We start from the raw sequence: 24,131 nt of genomic DNA on the forward strand, positions 1-24,131 counted from the left end.
TTTTTTGCAAAACTTGTGAAGCAGCAGCAAAATTTTTCTGCAGAACTCAGGCAGGATAACTGTCATTCATAGACATATTTAAAAGAGAGGTGGTGAGAAGTGCAACATGAACTGTGGTACAAGATTTGATGTAAAGCATCCAGCTCAGTGTCCTTTTCTTATGCTGGTCATGATTTTGGAACTGAGAATCTCTACAGTGGATAATTTTGGATGATTTTCTGTATAGGGGAAGTTTTGTCCTAGTTTTATTCAGCTGCCTGGTGTTCTAAATGGAGTCATATCTCTCATTAAAAGAAAAGAAACATAAATCACATCAGCTTTACCAGGTTGTTTTTCTTTCTTTCCCCAGATCCTGGTAGAACTATTTCAAATTTGCATGAAGGAAATTAAGTACCTGTGCCTTCCCCTCCCCTGTTCTAGCTTAGAGAACACACTTGCTATGCTTGGCAAGCCATCACCTGCAGAGAAGTCATCTGGAAACTGTTTTATCTGCTAAAGTGATACCAGCAGAGTGAACCTGCCATTGGAGGTAGGGAAAGGAGTGATGCAGTGTCGCCAGGACTCAGCTTGAGACCGTTGGTTTAATCAAATGGCCACCCAGTGGCTCTGAGTTAGGTCCTCTGCTCCATGCTGCCTCTTGCTTGAATAGTGCCAAAGAGCAATGGGTGCAGTGTACATAAAGAGGTTCCACATTGGCCCCTTTTGAATACTCACAGCAATTCAGTGCTGGCGTCTTTGCTAGGCCTTGTCAGCATGAGTATGTGCGAACTGTTGAGCTGTCTAACCTCTGCAGTCGTGATGAAGCAACTGCAAATTGCAAGAAAAAACAAAGAAACAAACCAGAACCTCTTTAGAATTATGAATAAAATAAATAATTCTGTTTCCCACTTGAAGGATGGCTATTAAATTGCTCTGTGACTTTCTACCACACAATCTGGGTGCAATCTAGTGCAGAACTCATTCAAAGTTTCTTCATGTCTACTGTTGAATCTGTATTCCTTAAGTAAGTAAGTACAGCTTAAACTTAATTTTGAATTTATTTTGTTAGAAGTCCTTATAATGTATTTGCCATGGTGTTTAAATACCAGAGTGTTCTCAGCAGTGGGTGATAGGAAGCCAAATCCTAGATGAAGATATAGGTCTCAAAGCTACCTCATTTTTAGATGTGCCAGATTCTGTATCCAGCTCAGTAATAAACTCTCTGGAAGACCAGAGTTAAATCAGGTGAATCACTGAATTTCCCCTATGCCACAGTGCCCCATCTGTAAAATGGGAATAGTATCTTCTGCTTCATAGTGAGGCTAAAAGACAAAGTCTATGAATGCTTATAAGGGTCTTGTCTACTACAGAAAGTGGGAGTGCCCTGGGAGTTTGCACCTTTCTTTGTGCATGAAGTTTGCCTTGGAATGGATTTTTGTTGTACGGCTTCAACATTACCAAAAAGTGCAGGATTAAAAGCAAAGCGTGCACATGAGCAGTGAAGTCGATGAATACAGTGATGCAATCAGTAAATTATTCCATCTGTAACTGCAATTATAAAGAAATATTTTTAAAAGGTGAGAAACTTTAATGGAATTTAGATGTTTGAATTTTCATACCAAATTCATTAAAGAATTACAAAATGTAATCACCACAGTGTATTACATTACTGTAAGACAAACCTGTTTGTAGACCCAAATTCTCTCAAAAGGAAATAAAGAGCTTTGTTAGAAATGGGACATTTCTTCTCAGAACTTCAGACAAGTGCACTTGCGTGGCTTTTATTGTTCACGTATCTGATGGAAGAGCCACAATGGAATTTCCTTTTCTCCCTGCCTTCTTACAACAATTTATAAACTTGACTTCTTTGAATGTCAGATAGGAAAGTAAAGCTGACAGCACCCTAAAAGAACATCTGAATCATAGAATGGCCTGGGTTGAAAAGGACCACAATGATCATCTAGTTCCAACCCCCCTGCTATGTGCAGGCTGCCCGGAGCCACATCCAGCCTGGCCTTGAATGTCTCCAGGGATGGGGCATCTACAGCCTCCTTGGGCAACCTGTTCCAGTGTGTCACCACCCTTTGTGTGAAAAACTTCCAATATCTAACCTAAACTTCCCCTGACTCAGTTTAAAACCATTCCCCCTTGTCCCATCACTATCCCAAGCTCATCCTCTGAAATAAACTGTGCCAAATAGAGAGGTTCATCAGCTGAAAAAGTTGTTTAGATCTTGTATGTACTCTCAGATTGAACATCAGTGCATAAATACCTCTCTTTTTGAATGTTTCTTTTTCAATCAGGATGGCCAGTTTTACATTTACTTTCAATGAACAGTCTTACACAAACATGAGAAACATCACTAGCGTGCCAAGTCAGTGCTCTGTCATTCCCTCCATCCACTGTCCTAGACTCTATTCATCCATCCTATGGCTAGTAGGTGAACCTGGCTGTTTGTAGCAGGACAGATGTGCACTGAAGTCAGGTTAGCATGCTAGGGGAAGCCTCCTGTTTTCTTTAAGTGCAGAAATGACTTCGTACCGTCAGTTGCCATTTTCCGGGACTGCCCTGAGGTCGTGGTCAACCTGAAGCCGGCCGGCAGCGTTTCAGAGGAGCCGGGCATCATGCTGATGCCATGGACCTCACGGGGGGGAAACTGTCGTCGCCAGGAGGGGCCGCGCCTGAAGTTCTTGTCGTCGCTCTGTTGAGACACAGAGTTGTGTCGGATAAAGCCAAGGGAAGTCTGCTGTTGATCACCTGGCTGCCGCCTCGCCCACCGACAGGTCTGGTTTGCAACAAGTGCCCTACTTTGCTGCACTGTGTCCAGTGCACTTGAGATGCTCTTATAAAAGTAAATGCTTTAGAAATTAATACTAAACACTAGGGTGAAAAGCTTTTCTTAAGTAAGTGACTTGATATGCTGGAGGATAGTTTCTTAGAAGTTATAAATATAGTGGTTTGTTAAGGTATTTGTTGCAGTGGTTTGTTACTGCAGTTGGAGGCTTAAGTAAAGCTCTAGCATGGAACTAAACATGCACAGAATTGCTAGGTATCACATTTTTGTCAAGCCCTTAAAGTGTTTATTGCTCCTTGAACATTTCTGCACCAGAGTCTGACCTTGAGATGAATGTTTTCCATAGGTGGATTTGAGATTCCTAGGTAACTGCCCTCACTTGCACTGTGGGGCACATTGTCTTAAAAAAAATAACTGCCAGAAATACACTTTTTCCTGTCCTCCGTTTTGTCTTCAAATAAAAGTTTGAAGTGGTCCAAAGAACAGGTCACAGAGACCTTTCAGACCTTTCCCCATTGCCCCATCTACCCTCATCTTCCCACGCACCTTTCTATGTTTTTCCTCCATGGAAAGCATTCATCTTAAGTTAAGAGTGCAGTGCACACATTTGTGTCCCATATGCTAAGGATGAATGGATATGTAGCCATATGGAGGCCACTTTAAAAAATTTCCTAATTTATTTTTTTTTTAAAGATCTGTAACTGACTCTTTTGAACCATGGGTGGATTAACATATCTTCATGCATTGCATTCAACTTTTATGTTTTACTGTGATAGTTTATAAATACTGAAAATAAAATTAATTACTTCCTCAAGTCGTCTTTCAGTTCCTAGTGCTAAAAGGTTGTTGTATTCTCTCTCAAGGATCTGCCGTGCCTAGAGATACCAAAGTCAACAATTAAAATGGTTGAAGAGGAATCAATGGCAATCACGGGTACAGACTAAGCAGAAATAGTGTGAGCAGACTTGCCTGGGTGTTTTGTGTTGGAATCTGTAATAATAAAGCTAAACTGCTGTAATCAAAGTTCTCATCCAATGCTATAAGGGAACCATGTACACCGCTTTCTAGAATATTGTTTGCGTATTCCCGTAGGCCGATCGCTTGTATCCAGCGGATGACGCGGTCGTTGCTCCACACCAGCACATCTGTAAGAACATGACACTGGGTCAGGGCCTGGTAACTGGTACCTTCCAAACTGTACAGCTGCATGCATTCAAACTGATTTAATTTCTGCATGGGGAACATCAATAAACTATTAGCATACTATGGCTTCAGTAACTCCCAGTGAAAACCCAAGGTGTGGGAATAGCTTTGCAGTTTTAGTTGCCTTCCCCTTAACATGGTTGTTAAATGGTTGTTCTGAATGCTTTCTAAAGAAAATTGTTTCCCACGTGCCTCCAGAGGGCATCTCCAGAACACTGTTCCTCTCACCTCTTCGTCCATTTATCAGCTCCAAAGGAGCCTCTGGATGATCACCTCATTTTGAGACAGATGAAATTAAAGCAAGCAGGCCTGAGAAAGCATGGGGGGTGTAATGGACACCCTCCAAACCCTTTCCAATTCTTAAGCAAGGTTTTACAGCTTTGTCATGCACAGCACCAATACCATTCCTTGAGGCTTCACTTGAGCGTTTTGTATCAGACATCTGTGGGCTGGGCCTGCACCTGCAGAATCTGGCGGAAAGTTCACAGTGTTGGAGACTGGAACTATTATTAGTTCTGAAAACTGGTTTTGCCATCCAGGTGTATGGAAATTAGAAGGCTAAGGCAACAAAAAGAGCTGGGAAACCATTTAAGAGGATTTTGCTCTTGTAAAAAAAAAGTACCCTGCCCTGTCCATTACATTAAAAGAAAGTTACTCCCACTGCTCTTTGTAGCTGTGAGTGGGAAATACTGTGCTGGACTTTGTGTTGTGAAGTAGTGAAGGGTTTTCTAAAGCCACAGAACAGCAGAGCTTTTCCCAGGAGCAGTGTTCTCCATCACATCCCAAACTTTGGTGTCAGGATGGGTCCAACCACAGCCTGGCATTGCTGAGCCCAATCCCTGCCTGGTTGTGTCAGCAGGGTGCAGGCTGGAGGGTGATGTGTTGGTGGTCACCCTGCTCTCAGCACTGCTGGAGCAACTCTGAGATCCCAGACCAAAAGCCAAAACCCCATACAAGAGTCCAGCCACAGCCACTCAGGCAGATCTGATGCCTCCAGTTCCAAGTCTTTGGCTTGGTGCATGCCATCACCTGCCCTGCCCAAAGACTTTTACCCTTCTGAATTCCCCCACACACCTTTTTCTTACAGTTCTTCCAACAAACACTGCATTTGAAAGGCACATACTGCTGTCACTCTGAGAGCTGGCAATGCTTGAGGAATCAAAGGATTCACTTTCAGCATGGGAAGGTAGGGGGGAGCAACAACCCTAATTGCTACCTACAAAAAAGAGAGCTGTGCAGCGAGGCTGCAACTGCTCTAGAGAGCTTTGTGCAGAAAAGTACTTCTAAATCAGCTGCTAAATCCTCTAATGAGATTGGTTCTGTTAGGAACTGCTCCTGTATATATGCATGTTTTTCAAGCAACTGCCTTGGTGGCCTCCCCCCCAGCAATCTCCTTGCAGTTTGTGCTGTGAACTGGGACATGAAGGGCAAAGATTTGTCCAAGTGCTCAGGGTTAGGTGTCTCAGCGCTACCCCACACATCTCACTGACCTGAGGCTGTTTGGCCTTCTGCTTCTGAAACTTAAAGATGGATAGGATCCGTGCCCAGCATCCCATTTAGCAAAAGGTGGATATCAAACCACTGTTCAGAACTGCAGCCCCAATTTAGCAAAGTATTACTATGCCTAATTTAGGGAGAGGTTCTGTGTTCTGCTGGATTTGTGCAAGGATTATTTAAAGCACATGCTTAAATGCTTTGCTAAGTGGCATGACAAGGGGGTTAGCAGTGTGAAGCTTCAGAAGAAACATTCCCAGTATTCATTCCCAGGAACTATCACCTTTTATTTCATGCTGACTCATTTCTCTTCGCTTTTCCAGTTCTTTTCTATCATAATTCAATCTCTTTAAACACATGATTCCATATTGCAAGCTTGTTCTGTTATTTAAAGAGAAACATTTACAGAGTTAATAAAGAGAAATGTGAAGGTGGGAACATATTTAGGATGTATTTCCTGCATGTCACGTGAGCTGTTTCATGGGGCCCATGTAACAGGTCTTGAGAAAAAAGGGAGAGCAAAATGATTAAAAAAAACTCCACAGACTTTAAAAATGAAATGGACAAACCAAAATGAAAATGATTGAATACATGTTGTAGCATAAGTAACCTGAAACATTAAGAAAAGGTCAGGCCTTGGGCGACCAATTAAGTGTTTTGTCAAATCAATCCTCAAAAAGAAATGTCAGATAGCAAATTTAACAAAATCCACTTCTTGCCACATAGACATCATTTCTCCTGAAGTCAAAAGCCTTTATTTCCATATTTCCAATTTAGCTTCCTGACTACGTCCCTAGATAACCCAAGCAACTGCCAGTGTGCTTGTTCTGTGAGCAGCTTTTATGTGCTGCACACAATAGCTTTTCATTATTACAAAGACTCAGGACTTCCAATCTTAGTCCAACATTTTCTGATAATTTAAGGCCACTTAATAGATTAACTATTAGTTTTCTGTTATTAACAGCTTTGTTTATACATTAATGGTTCCCTGCTTATTATGAAATTATCTGTACCAGTATCTCAGTTATTAGGGAGCATTGTGATGCATTTGCTTTTACTGAAGGAGTCGGTCTCTCTGCTCACGTTTTTTGACACTCGGCACAAACTCCTCCGTGAGGTTTTCCAGGCCAGAACTACAAATAGCAAGCACTGTTGCTCTGAGCAGCACTGAGTGCTGCATCAGACACGAGAGGCCTTGCATGTGCAGACATACCGATGGAAGCTGTCCACCATTTTCAAGTGCACACGCAGATCTTTCTTCGTCAGATGATCCAGCATCCTCGCATCGACCAGGCACTCCATGAAGTAACTGCGGTACTGAGGTAAGCCCAGGCTGGGCAGCCATTCGTTACCTATCCACTCGTGGTTCATGTCCCCATAGGCCAGGGTCTAAAGAAAAATCAACAAAAAAGAAAAGAAGTGGGGGGAGGGTCATTTCCATAAGTTTGTTCTGGGTTGCACCACAGACTGAAGACTATATTGACATACTCTGCTTGGTTCTAGCAAGACTTCTTAGCTTAGAAAGTCAATCTAAAGGAAAAACATGCATTGTTTTCATTATTTTGACATTTCCTAGTTTGGAGTTGCCAGGTACTCTGAAGTATTTGTTACTAATAGCAATATTTAGCATTTTTAATCTTGTTTGCTATCTGTTCAAAACGTAAACAACTGTTAGAACACAAAGTAATAGTTTCCATTTTGTCTTTTAAATGCATGCCAGTACGTCACACAATCAAAATGTGTTTGCTTCATGGTCTTACAGGCTATCCATTCAACTTCTGGAATAGATATGCCAGGTAGATCCTGCATAATGCTTGGTAACGCAAACATGGCTGCAGGGAACCAACTGAAGTTGAGTTGCTCTGTGTGTGTGGGGGGAGGGGAAGGCTATGATTTCCCCAATAGAAGCTAATGGCTTTTCTCATTTCTGCAATTCATGATTATTTCTGAGACTAAATGTTTATTTCATTTGTCAGCCAAGTTTACGAGTGGTCTTCAGCAGGTGACAAAATACAGTATTTTCAGCGGTGACCATCTTAAACATAACTTTAAGCCTTGTAAGCTCAATTTTTAAAATGTGAGCAAGCCAGATTTCTCATAGAAATGAGACATGAAGCTACTACGTTGTGCAGCTGAGATTTCAGGAGGGTGAGGAAAAAGTATCTGAAACAAATACATGCATATTGTACTATTTTTTTATATGGTTTGCATAATTAAGATGCAAAACAGATACATTTTTCACCTTATTGTTGATTAATTTGGTAACATTACAACCTAATAGAAAAAATAACTCATAAATCACAAGATTCACACCTCCCTAAGAAGGTGGTGCTTGGTTCTGAGCATTGTTCCCAAGTCTAACTGTCTTTTTAGTTTAGTGTGTCTCCTCTAACTGTGGACAAACAGTTAACAGGGCAGGATAAATGTACTTTCTGTGGGGGAAAATACAGTGCCCCCATCTCTCATTCTTGTGAGATTTTGAAGAGAAGAGGAATATCATAATAAAGACAGTAAGACTGTGCATGTGCATTTATTTTACAGAGAAGGAAATTTAAGAATATAAATGTTTCACAGTTCAACTAACGCAAAAAGTGTTGTTCCTAATTATACAAGACTATTTGTAGATTGGTACTTGGGTGTGATTTATACACTTGTGCCTCTAATTCTTCTAAAAACAGATGGTGTAAGTTTAGAAATGTTGGATCTCAAATTCTTGGCACGTCTCATTGTCTATTCTCAAAACAGGAAAATCTTTTCTTGGTTTATCTGGGAGGTAGAGACTATCTCTAAAACGTAGCTGGCTAAAAATATTTAGGCTTTCTGTGTCCCTAAATGTGAATTTACCAAGCAAAAATCATGGTTGCAATTGGATGTGTGAGTACAAGGACATGACCTAACAAGCCTATAACCTTACTGGGGGCACTAAGGAACATGGCCTAGTGATGGCTGCTTGATGGTCAGGTAGATGGTTGGACAAACGTGAATGTATTTTACAAACTAAATGATTCTGCTGTATGTGTCTGGATTCCATGGCACTGCCAAGCATCCCTATCTGCTGTGATGCAAAATCTTGTTCCATTCTGTGTGTCCCCACCTGGTCACCACACAGGACCTGACTCAGTGCTGGGCTTGGGGCCTCCATTCATATCACATCACCCACACTGCTTCATTTTTTATCAGATGCTGTTATCAGATAAAACAACAGCAAAAAAGCCCTCTGACAAACCCATTACAGGTAAAGTTAGCTCTGTAGAGAGGAGTTCTAGAACATGTGGACTGGAACAAGCTCCCTCATCTCTAATTCCGAGACTTTGAGACTTTGTTGCCCTAAGTAAAGAGCTACAGGACAAGGGGAAATGGTTTTAAACTGGAAGATAATAGATTTAGAGTAGATGTCAGGAAGAAATTCTTTACTGTGAGAGTGGTGAGACACTGGAAAAGATTGCCCAGTGAGGCTGTGGATGCTCCTCCCTGGAGGCATTCAAGGCCAGGCTGGATGGGGCTGTGATCAACCTGGTCTAGAGGGAGGTGTCCCTGCCTATAGCAGGGCGTTGGAACTAGGTGATCTTAAAGGTCCCTTCCAACCTAAACCATTCAGTGATTCTATGATTCTATGATTCTATATTCAGAGAACAAAAATCCTCCAAGCTGAATGCGAGGACACAGCCTACTCCACTGAAATGATTGGTAAATGCTTTCTGCTAGTATTTGGGGGTATCCCAAATGTGCTAATTCCATAGAATATTTTGGGGCTATTAAACTACCAGCATTCTGGGTAGCAAGACACTTGTCGCTATTTATTTGGATGCTTTAATCCTTTATCATCCTTGGGATATTAACAAATCATATTAGTTAAGGGCATGTAAAATAAAGGACTGTGTTGATGCCCTTCAAATCATTATGTTGTATACCTCACAGCATTTCCTTTTAAGGAAACCTGTCTGAAGAAGAATTTTTTTTTGTAATGAAGAATAATAGCATGTGCAAATTACAGTTCAGTCTTTGAGATACTGTCACAATACCATTCTTCTCTTTGACTATTGACAATGTGTTAATTACATTATTGTTAACCTTACATTAAAAAAAAAAAAATTAATGCAAAAAGGTCATACCTGGGCCCAGCTGCCTTCTTCAGACTCTTTCTGTGTTATCAACAGGAAGCAATTAGTAAAGCAGGTAAAAAGACAATAAAAATGAGTTAAAAAGAAGATGTGGCTTTCATGCAAATGGCAATCTTACTATGGTTGAAAACATATGTGCAAAATGTACTGTTAAAATTTCTAAACTCAAGTTACTTCCAGTGCCTTGGGATGAGCTACCAGAAGGATTACAAAGATTAAAACCATAAAATTTTAGCAGGGCAAATCTACCTGTGTTCAAGATAGAAAATCTTTATAGTTTAGTGAAACTCTACAGCATTATCTCAAATACTTTCTATGGTTCATGATCAAAACACAGTCATTTCCTCTCCAAAACTGAGTATTAGATCTTGTAATGTTCACAATAAAATCCGTGTTCTTACAAATAGACTGAACAGTGTTTTTTTTTTCACACAGCAAAAATATATTGTTCTGGTTGACCACTTAAACAGGATGAACTCTTCCTCTGGTCAGTTGAGTGTCATTATGTTTATTTTTACCAACAATACCAAACTTCAGCGATTTCATTATTTCACTGAGTGAAGTTTCAAGTTGGCAGAGAAAAACAGCAATGTAGAACTTCAACTTTTAGGCTTGCACAATCTTTGTGATTACAACACCGTTTGAAATTTCTTTTGCTGAGAAACAGCAGAATTGCTCTTTCTACTGGCATGCTTGGGAAGCAGCCTGCAGAAGCTGCTTTGAGCACTGCGGTAATGCTTACATGCAAAGGGAAGGACTAACCGTTTTAGCTGGAGCAGCAAGATTTTCCATTTCTTCATGGGTCACCCAAACATTGCCTGAGGGCTACGAGCAGGGCCCGCAGGGAGGCAGGAGGGATCCACATTAGGTAAGCAGTGGTAAAGAAGAAAGGCAGCACCACTGTAAGTTAACAGCGTATAGCATCACCATCAGCACAACCATCATCTTGCCTCTACCGAGCTGCAGTTAGAGACAACTTGAGACAATTGGGTTTGTGTCTTTGTTAGAGGAGTCCAAACAGACGTGATGGAATGTTTCAGCTAGCACTGATGGATGAGCACAGCCGCAAAGGAAAGAAGAATTAAAGCTCCAATACACGCAAGTACAAATACAATCTTTAGGTCATGGATTTATCTGTAGGTAAGCTTCATTTCTCAAAGACCTTCCAGACTAAATATTCTGCACAAATCACAAGCTCATAATGATTGCTTCCCCCACCTTTCTGTGAAACAAAAATGTCAAGAGAAAACACTTATAAGACCGTTTTCCTCTTTGACCTGTTTTCATTTAAATTCTTGCAAGGACAATGAGATGAGGCAGGAAAGGGGTGGGAAGCCTGCTGTGCACACAAGGTGGAATGTACTGTGCTTTCTTGGGAGCTGCAGTAAATTAGCTCCTTTCCTGAGGAAGAGGGGAAGCAGAAAGACTTGGGATTCAGAAATGCACAGTTGAGGGCAGTGCAGCATTTTGCTGCCAGCTACATAAGGAGAAGTCAAAAGCAAATTATTCCCAAGCTACTAGCTTGAATGTGTTGTTTTCTTATTTTCTAAGTGATGATTCTCTTGTGCTTTGAAATCAAAAATATCCAAAATGGATTTTGATAGTAAATGTATTTTTAGTAATTCAACACTGTATTGTGTCTATAATATATACTCGCATTAGAATTTGTGACATCACCATGGTTAGGTTTCTGTGGGGAGGAAGTATCAGATTGGGAACTATAATTTTTGAAAGCCTCTTAGCAGTGTGAAGTTGAAAGGCCAACCAATGGGAACATTTGGGTCCTTTTGCCCAGTTTCTCAACTGCTTACATACCTCAATGGTTCTGGATAAATTGCTAAATCCCTCCAAGGTATCTCAATTCTAATTTCTACCAAAAGATGCTTCATGAATTCCATGAAAATTAGAGATTACAAAAGACAATTATTAACATTATTAATATCATTAGAAGTCCAGGCTGCACTATGTAAGCAGTAGTCTTTGTCTTTCACTTCTATGCCACGTTTCCCATCCAATCAAACCTTACTTTTTAACTTGTTCAGGAGTTTTTTTGTTGTTTCAGCCTCTGTTGCATTCTTCATAGCCATCACCATCAGCCTTTCAGCATGTAACTCCCCTCTCGTTACCTTCTTTCTTTTTCTCCTCATCCATTTGGCCTGTTTTTCTCCATTTTCCATTTAAAAAAATGTCTTTTTATCTATAGCACATACATTTTTGCTCTCCCCCAGTGCACTTTCAGGCTCTTTTTAATATATTCCCCTCTTTCCTTTCAAACTTATTTTGTCTCTACTTCTTTCCTTCCCATGTGTTCCACTTCTGCCTTCTACGCCTCCAATCAGTGCTTCTCCTAAAAGCACGAGGTATCTTCAAGCAGCCAAATCAGACCGTAAATCATTAGAAAGGGTACAAAAAGAGGAAAGGAAACAAGATTCAGAAGAGCTATATTCCTAAACAACTCCTCCTCCCTCCTGCATTACACAACCCCACAAATGATAAAAAGGTAAACAACAAAAAAAGACAATCTGATTTGGCTGGGATAGTTCACCTGAAGGAATAGAAGGGCAAAACTACAAGTAAAATTACAAATAAGGTAAATATATCGGTGATCAATAATCAAGTGAATGATGAACAAATGCTTCTCCATAGGACTGTTCACATTGACTGGGAATTGTGGGTTACCAGAGTCACTCTGCTACTACCAAAGCCTTTCTGCAATCTCCTGCAGAACCAAGTGGGAAAGAAGTTATCTGAACAGAACTCACTGTTCTAGATGTTGGAGGTGCCGATGGGCTTGTGAGTGATACCATCTCCTGGATTGCTAATCGGAGTTTTAGGCGATGAAGAGGATTGCTGATTCCAATTTCTCTTTGAATCTCGGTGTCAGATAAAGCAGACATGATGGCTCCACTCTTCACGTTGGCACGGCAGGCGGCCACATACCAAGCTGGCATTCCCAGCCAGAGCTGTTGAGACAAAGCACACATTTGTTCCAAGCACCACTTCATTTTTCAGATGAAATTAATCACTGAGGCACCTATCAACCTGAATAACCTTAGTAATACACACAAATGAGTATAATTATCATAGTCTTTATTAAAATGAAGTTGTTTCAGAAGCACTGAAATTGCCATGACTTCACAGGAATTCTTTATTGCTTCTATTGTAGCCAGACATTTAAAGGAATCCTTTGGATTATTTTTTAGAGCTGTGTTTCTCCATCATCTGGGCTACTTCTTTCCTGTGCCCTCAAGCAAACTGTGGCACGAGTCAGCATCACTGGTGGTTTTATAGTCTTACCATGCACAGAACAAATAGGAATCATTTAAGTTATTTTTACCATTTTGTCCTAAACTGGTTTTCATTCTCTTTCCATGTTAGTCCCTATGGTATACTTGTGGGGCAGTTTTATCATTCGCAGCTTGTATTTTCTTTATAGAAATAAGCACAGTACAGATAACCAACCTAGTGAGGGCTGTGCTTACTGCAAATTCAGGAACAAGCTGGTATGGCAGTAACCTGACTGGAAATTCTGGTTAGAAGTTACAGTGAGATGTGAGCACAACTACATCACCATGGATTCAGAAGATATTTAATTGCTACTTCAGGTTTCTCTACTTACTAGGAGCATTAGGAGACTTATTAGCCTAGGTCAGCAGCCGCCTTGTGTTTCGAAGTGGCACAGCCTCCTGGCCCTTTTTTCTAAGAGGTGCTCTCTATCTCTAACACTCTTTCTTGGAATGCACTCAGTACGAATTCTTCCAGGTCTTCCGAGTTTCCTCACTGATATGACTATCAGTGTCTACACATCTTTGCTCCCAAAAGAGGTAATTCCATAGTAGGGCTACATACAGATTGGAAGTTCTTGTCATGGTGTGAAACACATTATACTATAGAGAAAAGTGTGAGAAGCACATATAGGCAGCAAATGCCATAACCACTGAGATTCTGAGGATAGCACAATGGAAAACAAAGAACAACTTATCTAGGTACTTAACTCTAGGTGACATTTTGGATTTTTTAGAACATAGTTCTTGCCACTGGCGTTGGGAAGCACAAAGTATAATGTGAGATTTCCGCTGTGCAGCAAAATATTCTAGTCTGAACCTGGAAAATATGATCTAATCTCAGTTTAGTTGCAATGATATAAAAAGCTTCTTGAAAATCAAAAATGAAAACAAGATTTACATAGATTCCTGTGTGACTAAGTCTAGGTGTTCCTGGTTCGGCAGGTGGATTGGACTAAATGATCTTTTGAGGTCCCTTTCAGTCCCTGACATTCTGTGATATACAGTTGCACTTAAACAAAGACCCATGTGGAAACTACATATAGACCTTAAATATATTTAATACTTTCATTTAATTTAACATTGTTTCTTTTTCATATTTGCGCTTGAAAAGCAGAGATGTGTGAACACTGGGAGTTATTCACTGTGCAGAAACAGATTCATGTGTTTGCTGCTCATTAGGTAAATTAGTTCTTTAACAAACAGCTGTCCCTATCAGAAAATGAAGGTGGATGAGAACAATCCCTAAAAACAGGATACATTCACAGTGTGGAATTCACACATAGTAGGCAGTGAATCCACAGTTCAAGTCTGATACACTTTTCTTTAGTTAAGAAAAGTCACAGTTCTTAAAATATATCTCAGCTATGTCTGTGCTACATACAAATGACCAGAATAAATGCTAATGCTGAGAAGTTGAGCCCTGAAAAGTTTGGACATATCACAACTGCAATCACATCTACTACTTCAAATTGGCCCTTTGGCTCCTTTAATATTAATTTCAGTTTTTATTCCCAGGGTCACACATTACATTTTCCCCAGGAGAGTATGGAATGCACACCGTGTCTATCTGATGGCTGAATGCACTGATGCTCACTGAATAATTCCAACACTTCTGCCTCATATATTTTTATCATCAGGACACAGTTTGCATTGGATACTGCAACACAAGTTTTGGCATGGGCTTTCCTGTGCTACTCTCATTACGTTTCCCTAGAAATTCAGAGATATCAATTTTTCTTTACAACATCTCTCTGAGGCATTGGAAAGCATATCTTTCCAATGAAAGAGCTAAGAATCAAGGCAAAATAAATAAATAAGTAAATAAAATCAGAACTTAAATTGCCAGAAATATCCCCACATTTACATCACTGTGGAGGACATTAAGGGACAAACTGTTTTCAGTACTTGGAAATACTTAGACCTTTGCATGTGCACCTTACCAATAAATCAGTATTTGTTGTAATAGTGAATATTTCTGACTGATACAAATCTGGCTACACAACTGTTATACTTCCCAGAAAAGTCATTTGCCAGCCAAATTAACAAATGTTCCTTGATAGCAGTTTGTTTTTCTGGAAGAAAGATATCATCCCATTTTCCAAGGTTATGTCTGAATGCTTGAAAGCCTCTCTGCAGTTTTAATTTCATCCTTTTTCATTAGGAACCTTCAAATAAAATGTGAAGTGGAAGTTTTGTAAATGTCAGCTTCTTTCATTCCTCACTCTTTACTTATTCCCTGAACATGCTTCTGTCAAAGCTTTGAAGCGGGGCTATTTTTTCTAGTTGCAGGGAAAAGTTCTGCAGATTATTTCTGATGATCAGACATGAGAATAGTTGGGAATACATAGAGATACTCGGTGCAGACAAAGAACAGATGCTACAGCTTTAGCCAACAAAGAGCTTGTGTCTGCACAGAGCTGGTGTCACGTAGAAATGATTGTCTATAATGTATGAGAACATCCTGACATTCTGCCTTCATGTTCCCTAAAGGTCTGGGTAGGTGTTTTTCAAGTAGTTTCTTCACCTAAAACTAAAATTGATTTTAGAAACTTCTGCTGAAGAATTTTCTCTGGATGTATTCCAAATTCCATTCATATACACCCTCGAAATAAAGGATAGCCCTCAGCACCTCAACTGATGGTAAAGATGAAGGAAGTGCCTGTCATAAGGATTTCAACCTGCATCTCCCACATTTCAGGTGAAAGTGAATAAAAAACAATTCCTTCTATTTGGAATGATATCTAGGTAAAGAAGTGGCCCACCAGTGTGAGAAATGCTTACTTCCAGCCAGGCAACCACCGTAGGCCCATCCCACTGGGCAAAAGGCAAACCCTTTCTCCGAGCTTCTTCCAGAAGTTCATGTCTAAAAATGAATCAAAAGCTGTTAAATATGCAGAGCTGTGTATAAAGACAATACAGATGCAACCGTGCCCCATCGTTAAGGGTAACAACAGTGAAGCACAATGACAGGCATAGAAAAGGCAGAGAATTCACAATGAACGTTATAGCTCCTTCTCTTGTTTGAACATATTCCTTATTCTATTCCTAACTTTTTTTTTCCTTAGTGAATTTTGATGACCTTTGGTGCATTTTGACACCTAACATACAAAAAGTTTCTATGTGTACTGATCTGAAGCAATAAAGAATTGGGGTATTCTCTATTAGAAGGACCACTCAGACAATAGAAGACATTGGGAAACTGGGAAAATTCTGGGATTCCTCCTGAGCCTAGTTTAGCTGTGGTCTGGTCATTACTCAGAATGTCCCCAAATGGCCTGCTTTCAGACCTTAGCTAAGATTGGATGTAATGCAGCAGGATCTATGGGTTCTTTGTGTTTGAAACACAAAACCTTGTTGGACTGGCCATGTACAATTTTGTGGCCTCTGGAATACAAGAATGGAATGGAATACAATGTTCTGCATCTTAAATAAGCCATCCATGGTTAATAAAGAGTTGGTTAAATACTTAGTAGTTGCACATTATTAGTTTTTGTCTTGTTTACATACAAAGAAAATCCATGTGGTTTAATGAGGTACACATTTTTACGATTATAGAATTTGCTTTCTCAATTATATACACACGTATGGATATACTTTTACAGAATTGAACAGATACCAATCCAACTACTGCCTCTGCAGCTTCTCTGGACTGCAATGAATGTGTATAAAAAACCATGGCAAAAGTACCACTCTCAAAGCTTCAAATGCACTTCTAATACAGTAGTGCTAAATATTTTGTAAAGTATAGGTCTGTCAGCCACACTATCAGTAAAATGTTCTATATTCAATGTGTTCAACCACTTGACCAGGCGTCTAACTGAGCACTATTGTATTAGGTAGCATGAATAAAGGTCCCTTTGTGTGGTGGCATAGCAGAAGTGGTCCTTCTGTAAGTTGTTTCTATTTCCTGATATTTAACAACATATTTTCAGCAGCTCCCTACTGAGCAAAACACAGAAGAATGCTCTCAGCAATAAGCTGTATTGAAAACAAAATTAGATAGGGACTATGCTAATGGATATTAAAATTTGCTTACATTCCCACCCAACAAGGAAATCTTGGAATTATAGCTTCAGCTTTGTCCTCTGTTATTACTACAGCCTTTGTGGTTGTTATCCCTTGGCAATTCTTCACTGCCTAAGCAGCCTTTCAAGTATATGTACTGCAAAATCACAGCAGATAAAAGCAATTGAGTGATCTTACAAGGAGTGTTGCTTTGGGGATCTTTGCACTGATAAGGGGCTAGATTGAGACAACTTGGCTTTAGTAAAAACATGGAACTCAAACAACAATTTTGCAAAAATGTTTAAATCCCTCACTCTGAGCATTAATAGAAAGACAGCTGCTTTAGTTTCTATGTTGCTGCTGTGGTAATGTACAATACTACAGATTCTTGACAGCTTTGCTGAAGCTTATTTAGCTTCTCCTCCTACACATTCTTTGCAGCACAGTTCTTTAGCTGATCCACTGCCACTTGGCAGTCCAAAGACACTGAAGAGCTACCCTTGCTTCCTATGATGGCACAATCCTCCGTAAGATGAGAAAGACTTGCTACTTGGGCACCCAAATGTCACGTTACCTTCAATAGCTGTAGAGTCGCTTACTCCCAGGAAGACCAGTAGTGTGGCCCAATAGAGGCATATACTTGTTTTTTACTAAAGCAGAGCTGAGGTATGGCCACTATCAGCAAAACAACCACATCTCAGATATCCACAGATGGGGAATTTGGGTTCAGCTTTCCCCAAGAGATATCTTTGCAGGGTGCTTGTGATCTAGCCTGGCCATCCCTCCAAAACCCCAAGGGGATGGCAGATCTCCTGGGGCCAGCAGGGTTGCTATCTGGCATAGCTGTCCTCAGGGAGAGCCAAGTCTTTGATGCTAGCCCCTTCTCATCTGTCTGGGTTCAGTATCCCAGGGCAAAACACAGACCCTGCAAAACTCCACAGGAATTTCTCCTCTCTAAAGCTAGCCCAAGACCAGGGTGCAGCTCCTTCTCTCTGGCCTAAAGTCTCTTGGAATCACCACCATCAGAAGAACCTGATTCTAGATTTTTCCTTATCTGGAGTATTTCTCTTTACCCATCACATCTGAAAGAACTGGGCTGGCTATCACAATAAATAAATAAGATGGAAATAATGATTTTGAGGGCCACTGGCCACTTGTTTGTGACAGTCTTCTGCTCAGAGCAGGAGAGCAGTAGCATACGGTCTCCAAGGAAATGAGGTTCAGGAAGAACTTGTGGCTTATTTCTTTAATTTGGTGTTAAATCCCCATGTGGCCTCAGGAACCGAGGTGCTGCAGAAGGTGCCTTGTCACTTTAAGTTCTCATGTCCATAAAAAAGTTAATTTCTTTATATTGGAACTAAAATGTAAGTATTTCTAGGGAGCTCCCTGTGACTTTGTAGCATCTGAGTTGGCCTGAGGCTTGTTTTGTAGGCCAAACATTACCCAGGTGCACCCTTCATGAGTGGGAAAACACTTCTACTTCAGAGGCAGTCTGGCTCACTCAGCTAAAGGAAAATATAGCTGCAGTTATTGATTTTGCCTGAAGAAAATGAGACCAGGTCAGAAATAAGACACTATGCTATAACTAAAGACTACAGTATGATAAATACATAATTCAAAGGGTCTTGGCTTGTAGGAAAAAAGAGCTTTGGCTTGAAAATATATCTAGTGTAAAGCTGAAATTCTCTACTCAACCACGGACAGGGAATACAGTTACCATGAGACCTGAGCCTCACTTATTTATGTGGAATACTAAAAGGATTTTTTGTAATATTTCTTTCCCTTGAAAATAATTTCATGCTTCAAACTTGAATTTCCTTCCCCAGGATGTTTCATTTAAATGCCTCTCCAATATTAAAGATCATTTAAATTATACTTTACTCTTTTAAAAACAGTATGCTTTGGCTATTTGTTCATATAAATCAGGAGTACTGCATCACCTGAACCTACAATTTCTAAATCAGAACTAGGAGTTTCCATCTCTTGACTAAGAGAGATTCTTTAGTTGTCAGTCATAGCAAATTGTCTTTGGATATGAAGTAATATAGGAAGTTCTTGGAACTCGGTTCTACCAAAATAAGTTGCAAATTGCATGTAGGAAAAAACATGTATTGCTTTGACCAATAGTATAAATAATAAGAAAAATGAATTGGGTAATCTGCCTATTTTAGAACAGAATCTGAGTATTTTAGAACAGACAGAATGAAATGAAGTGCTTTCAGGATAGTCAGTGGCCTCCTGAGCCAAAAAAGAGAAGGTATCCAGATATGACTGTGGCAGCTGCAGTGCTATTCTCCTTACAAAACCAGACAACTGATCACAGGAGGAGGATAAATAAACTACATAAGCTTGTCACTCCTCCTTCCTTTCATCCCAAATACAAAGATTGGAGACAGTGAATAGCATGGTACAGTTTCTCTAATTTTGAAAATGCTTTGCAGGGGAATGTAGGGATATTCTCCTAAGACTGACAATAAAGTACTACATCTTACAGTATGTCCACTTTGCATTGGTAAGGAGGTAAGGAATTAAAATGTAATTATTTCCATGCACATTTAGTTTTTGGCAACATATGAAAACAAGTTGATAAGGGAGAATTGACATTAATTAAGCATTACTAGAAATGGTATTATTTGGCAGATAAGGCTTTAAACCACTTACTTCTATTGGAATGAATTCCAAATTAATGCCATATTTTTCAAGATAACATTATTATTGTTCAAGAATAAAATTGTTTTCCATTGTGGAATTAACAGCAATATGCTACTTAAAAAAAAATGCATCGTTACCCCAAGTCAGGTTTTGCAAAGTAAGGAAATTACACGAACATTGGCTACATAGCATTTTCCCAAAATTTGAGAGATGTTTATATTCATCTGTTTTTTGAGAGTGCCTCACAATGTGGTCTGTTCTCTCTTTCTCTCTCTCTTTCTTTCTTTCTTTTTTTTCCCAAGTCAGAAAAGAAAAATGCCACATTGTGTTGCACACAAGTTGTGTGGCACACAAGTGGATTTGCTTCCCCAGCACTGATTTAATTCTCTCTGGATTTACTTCTTAATACTTTTATGTTGACCCATTTTCTTTAGCATCACTCTTATGAGCACCAGGAACAACTACATACCACAGCTGAGCGCATAACTGTTTTATGACATGAGGACTATGAATGCTGCAACATCCCTCTGGACATGAAGGGTACACAGATGCAGAGAAGGGAAAAATTATAAGACCAAAATTATGTTGTTCTTGACATTTTCTATTTCTCATATATTCTTCCATTACACAGGGGTAATTTTAGTTCTGTATCAGAAGCCCTTACCAACTCATCACATAAAACTCAAGGAACTTTATTAAAAATAAGAGTGTTCTTCAAATAGAATTTGTGTGGGAAGTTAAGAAAATCTTGATTTAAAGCATGTCATTCAATGTCATTCAATTTTCTTCATGAAGATGGAGCTTCTCACCATGAGACAAAACAAGAAATAACAGCCTAAAATTTTGGACATGTATAATCCAAACACTCCACATATTATAGAAACTGGACCCTAACACTGTCATGAAGAAACCTGAATATAAAAAGTATTTCAACATAGATAATATTTTTGCAAGTAATAGCACTTACTATGAAAGTCCTAGTAGGTTCACAAGAAGAGTCTTCAGGGATATTATATTATGCATATTATAATGACTCAGTCAAAATGTAAGCATAAATGTGAGATAAACTGAAAATGAGGCACAGCGAAATCAAGACCGAATAATGATAGTAAAATAGAAGCAGAATTTATCTAGAAATTTTGGGCAATGGGTGATTTGGATCCCATAAAATGAACTTATAAAATACTTTCTCTAAAAGACAAGTTGAAGAGTTTGCCTCACAGATTCTCTTATTATTGTTATTATTGCTACCACCAGTGTTATTATTATAAAAAATACTAAAATAGGTAGTTTACAACCAAATACTACAAAACTGTTTTCTAGAAGAGAAATGCACACAAGATATACTGTTTGCCTGAGGAATTCTATAATTTCAAGGTAAGATTAAACACATCTGTCTCTCATCTGTACAGCATTGCCAAAGGTAATCTACTCACATTCAAGAACACCAAAATTTAGTACAGAAGATTTCTAATGAATTGAAATGAAGATTTAAATTTTGTCTTTTGTACTGCTTTTCCTAAATATTTGTAAGAGACCAGAATCGTCAGGGTAGTGTCATCAGATGACAAAATAAGCTGGTTGAGTTTAGCTGCACTTACATAAATTAATAATTGCATTAAATGTCTAAGGCAAATCAGTTTTTTATCTACTTTTTTTTCTGCAGGGCTACAAATATTTTTAAACAATGAAGTAGAGAAAAAAAAAAAGACTTGATGTTGCCATATAATAGCGATTTAATTTAATCTGAAAGGATGCATCTGACTTCTAAAGACTACAGTAGTTAAACATTGAGTAAAATTTTGATGTAACTTTGGCTATCAGGGAACATGACTTTTAAATCATTTGAACTCCTTGTTCTTTCTCATTCTTTTTGATATTGTGCATAATAGGCGGGCAAAACGATGGGCAAAATTCAATTTCCATCTTTACAAAAGTTTTTGTAAAGAAAACTTTTAAGGACTTTTCAGCAAAGAATGACTGAGAGATGAAAACAGGCCTGAATCAAGAAGCAAGTAACAAATAGAAGGTTTTAAATCTATAAAATGAAGAAATTCAATTTTAAGTTTAGCACAATACAGTACAGATTAAGAAAGCAGATTTACTCTTATTGTTCCATGTATGTGTACATAATAAGTCTATGCAATGTAAAGGGTGACTTTCTTTAACTGAAGACATACATTAAGCTAAGGGATACATATTCAGGAATGCTTAATTTGTGCCCTAAAAATTAGACCTACAGAAAGTGACTATGAAAAAATAAGAAAACGCTTGTGAAATAAACAGACTTGCACAACATACAACCTTGCAATCTTATATGTAGTGCTCTAAATTAGAGATGCCTGGAATTCCCGGGTTGATTAAATCTTACCAAATCTAATTCTACAAAGCCATTTCATAATCATACATTCTAAGTTAATGTGGTAAACCTTGCTCTCTTCAAGTTTTTCTGTCTTTCCAGCCTTTAGGAAGTTATAGTTCAAACATTCTTTGAATGTAAGAAATTTGCTCCCTAAGCTCTGCAAGTGATTAAAGAAGAAAGAACATTTGTATGGTAGATAAAAGAGGAGTTAGAAATTTTAAACTTGATATCAGGATAACAATTAAAAAAAAAATCCTTAAAAATAAACTGGTGAAAAAGAAAGCAAAGGCATATACACAAATGAAATATTACTGTACTGCTATATAGCATGAGGGCTCAAAAGGAAAAAAGAATGTTTTCTGGATTACTTAAGTGTTCGGGAGTTTGAGTCCACTGGGATTTAGTTTAGCAGAATATATATGAATAAATGTCTTTGGTATTCTAGGCCTTCTCTGTTGTGATTTTTCCACTGACTTAAACTTTAAGTATCTTTATAATTCTGGTCTTGAGACTGCCCAAAATGTGTTTAAAAACTTCCACAGCAGTTACCTACAAATAGTTTCTTCATTATGTTAAGCCTTGCAGGAACAAGTCCTACATTTCTGTACGCTTTCAATACTTTGAAAAGTTTCATTTGGGTCATTTTTCTGCATGAGATTGTTATACAGGAGTAACAGAAGAAAAATAAAAATAAAAAAAGGAAAAAGAAAACAGAAGAGAAAAAGAAGAAGAAATAAGAACAAAATATAGAATACAAACATGGTGCTGAAAATGAATATGTTCAGCAGCCATGGTGTTTTAACTTACCCAGATATGCTTTTCATGAGATGAAGAGAGATGAATGGAAAAAAAAAAGTACATAAATGTTAATGAATATACAGTAGTTCATAAAGAAATCATATGATAGATAAAATAATAGCATTATTATAATTACCAAAATCTTTCTAAATGGTCTCTGAATATTTTTAAAAAATTATGTGTTCTTTTGAAGAACAGATGCATTTTTCAAAATGAGATTTTTATTAAACTGATGTTGGTTATTTATTAGGTAACAACTCAGCAAAGTGCATCTACAAAACATACTTGTACCAAAGATCTGTAAATATGGTTAACATGGAATAGATTTTTAACTTAAAGTTTGCTGCTCTGTTTTGAATAATTTCATTCTGGTTTGAGTGTTTTTCCCTCTAGGTAACTATTTTTGCCAATATAATTGATAACAGTACCTGTATGAGAAACCAGGATGCCATCACTGATAATAAAATTTCTTCAACATTCTCTAATTGCCATCATAAAAAGAAAATTATATGCCTGAATGAAATCCAGATACCTCAGAATTATATTATATTTCTATTAACTCATGATTTACAGAGTTATAAAAGGGTTTGGTAGGTACAGCTATAGAAGAAAACTTTGAAGTGAAATGCCTATGCTCTGATTAATTACAAAGATGTTGTATTCATTTCAGTAAGTTTAGCACGGGGCTGGTTCCAAGATGTTGAATTTTGTTTCTGTGTTTGTGTGTGAGAAGCAGAACAGCTGTGAGAGAGAAGAAAAAATACAATACAGAAAAGTAAATGAAAACAAATGACAAAGTCATACAGAGAAAGTTTAAGAAAGTAAAATTAAGAAATGGGAGGACAGTGAAGGTATGGAATATAAATAAAGGACTAGAAAACTAGTCAAGGAATTACCAAATGTGTTGGAGGGACCATTAAGATTGAATATGCATCGTCATGATTTTGGGGGCAAAGATTGAATATGGATCGTCATGATTTTGGGGGCAAAATTTCTATCATCCTTATTTTCTACTGAGAAAGAAGTACTGACTGACTTGAACTCTTTTGCCTTTCCTTTTGGACCTTCCAAAGTCTATCAAACCATCTCTCTTATTTTCTACATCTTCCTCTGAATACTCCTTTGGATATGGGAGAGAGTAATAAAAAAGATTAATCAGAATCTGATAAATTTGTTGGCAGCTTCAGTCAGTTGGAAGTTTTCAGCTGCCTTGGTGTAACTCAAGGGACCTGAAGACTGTCTTCTCCATTACAGTAGAGGATCAAGGATCATCTTGTTGTTTCCTGAGCATTTTCTCCATAGAAAATAAAATGCTAGAGAAAAAAATGGATCTTTAAATTTGAACTCACTTTTTCGAAAGCCAACCACTTCACTACCATTTTATTGGACGAAGATAACAATTTCCCTTAGATGTATAGTAAAGACATGTAGATATT

At 38.5% G+C, this 24,131-nt stretch overlaps 1 protein-coding gene across 1 annotated transcript in view; it reads right to left on the reverse strand.

Annotated features, from left to right (window-relative positions):
* The window catches only part of PPFIA2 (PTPRF interacting protein alpha 2), a 43,731-nt gene that overhangs the window by 3,984 nt on the left and 15,616 nt on the right, over positions 1 to 24,131 (reverse strand). The window contains exons 8-16 of the mRNA XM_019613605.2: positions 22,705 to 22,713; positions 15,660 to 15,741; positions 12,354 to 12,554; positions 6,684 to 6,859; positions 5,754 to 5,851; positions 3,743 to 3,918; positions 3,580 to 3,648; positions 2,521 to 2,680; positions 715 to 807 (exon numbers count right to left, since the gene is read on the reverse strand). Coding sequence (XP_019469150.1) covers positions 749 to 807; positions 2,521 to 2,680; positions 3,580 to 3,648; positions 3,743 to 3,918; positions 5,754 to 5,851; positions 6,684 to 6,859; positions 12,354 to 12,554; positions 15,660 to 15,741; positions 22,705 to 22,713 — 1,030 coding nt within the window. The 3' untranslated portion in view covers positions 715 to 748. The remainder of the gene's footprint in view (positions 1 to 714; positions 808 to 2,520; positions 2,681 to 3,579; positions 3,649 to 3,742; positions 3,919 to 5,753; positions 5,852 to 6,683; positions 6,860 to 12,353; positions 12,555 to 15,659; positions 15,742 to 22,704; positions 22,714 to 24,131) is intronic.

Source organism: Meleagris gallopavo, chromosome 1, assembly GCF_000146605.3.
Source record: "Meleagris gallopavo isolate NT-WF06-2002-E0010 breed Aviagen turkey brand Nicholas breeding stock chromosome 1, Turkey_5.1, whole genome shotgun sequence".
NCBI lineage: Eukaryota > Metazoa > Chordata > Aves > Galliformes > Phasianidae > Meleagris > Meleagris gallopavo.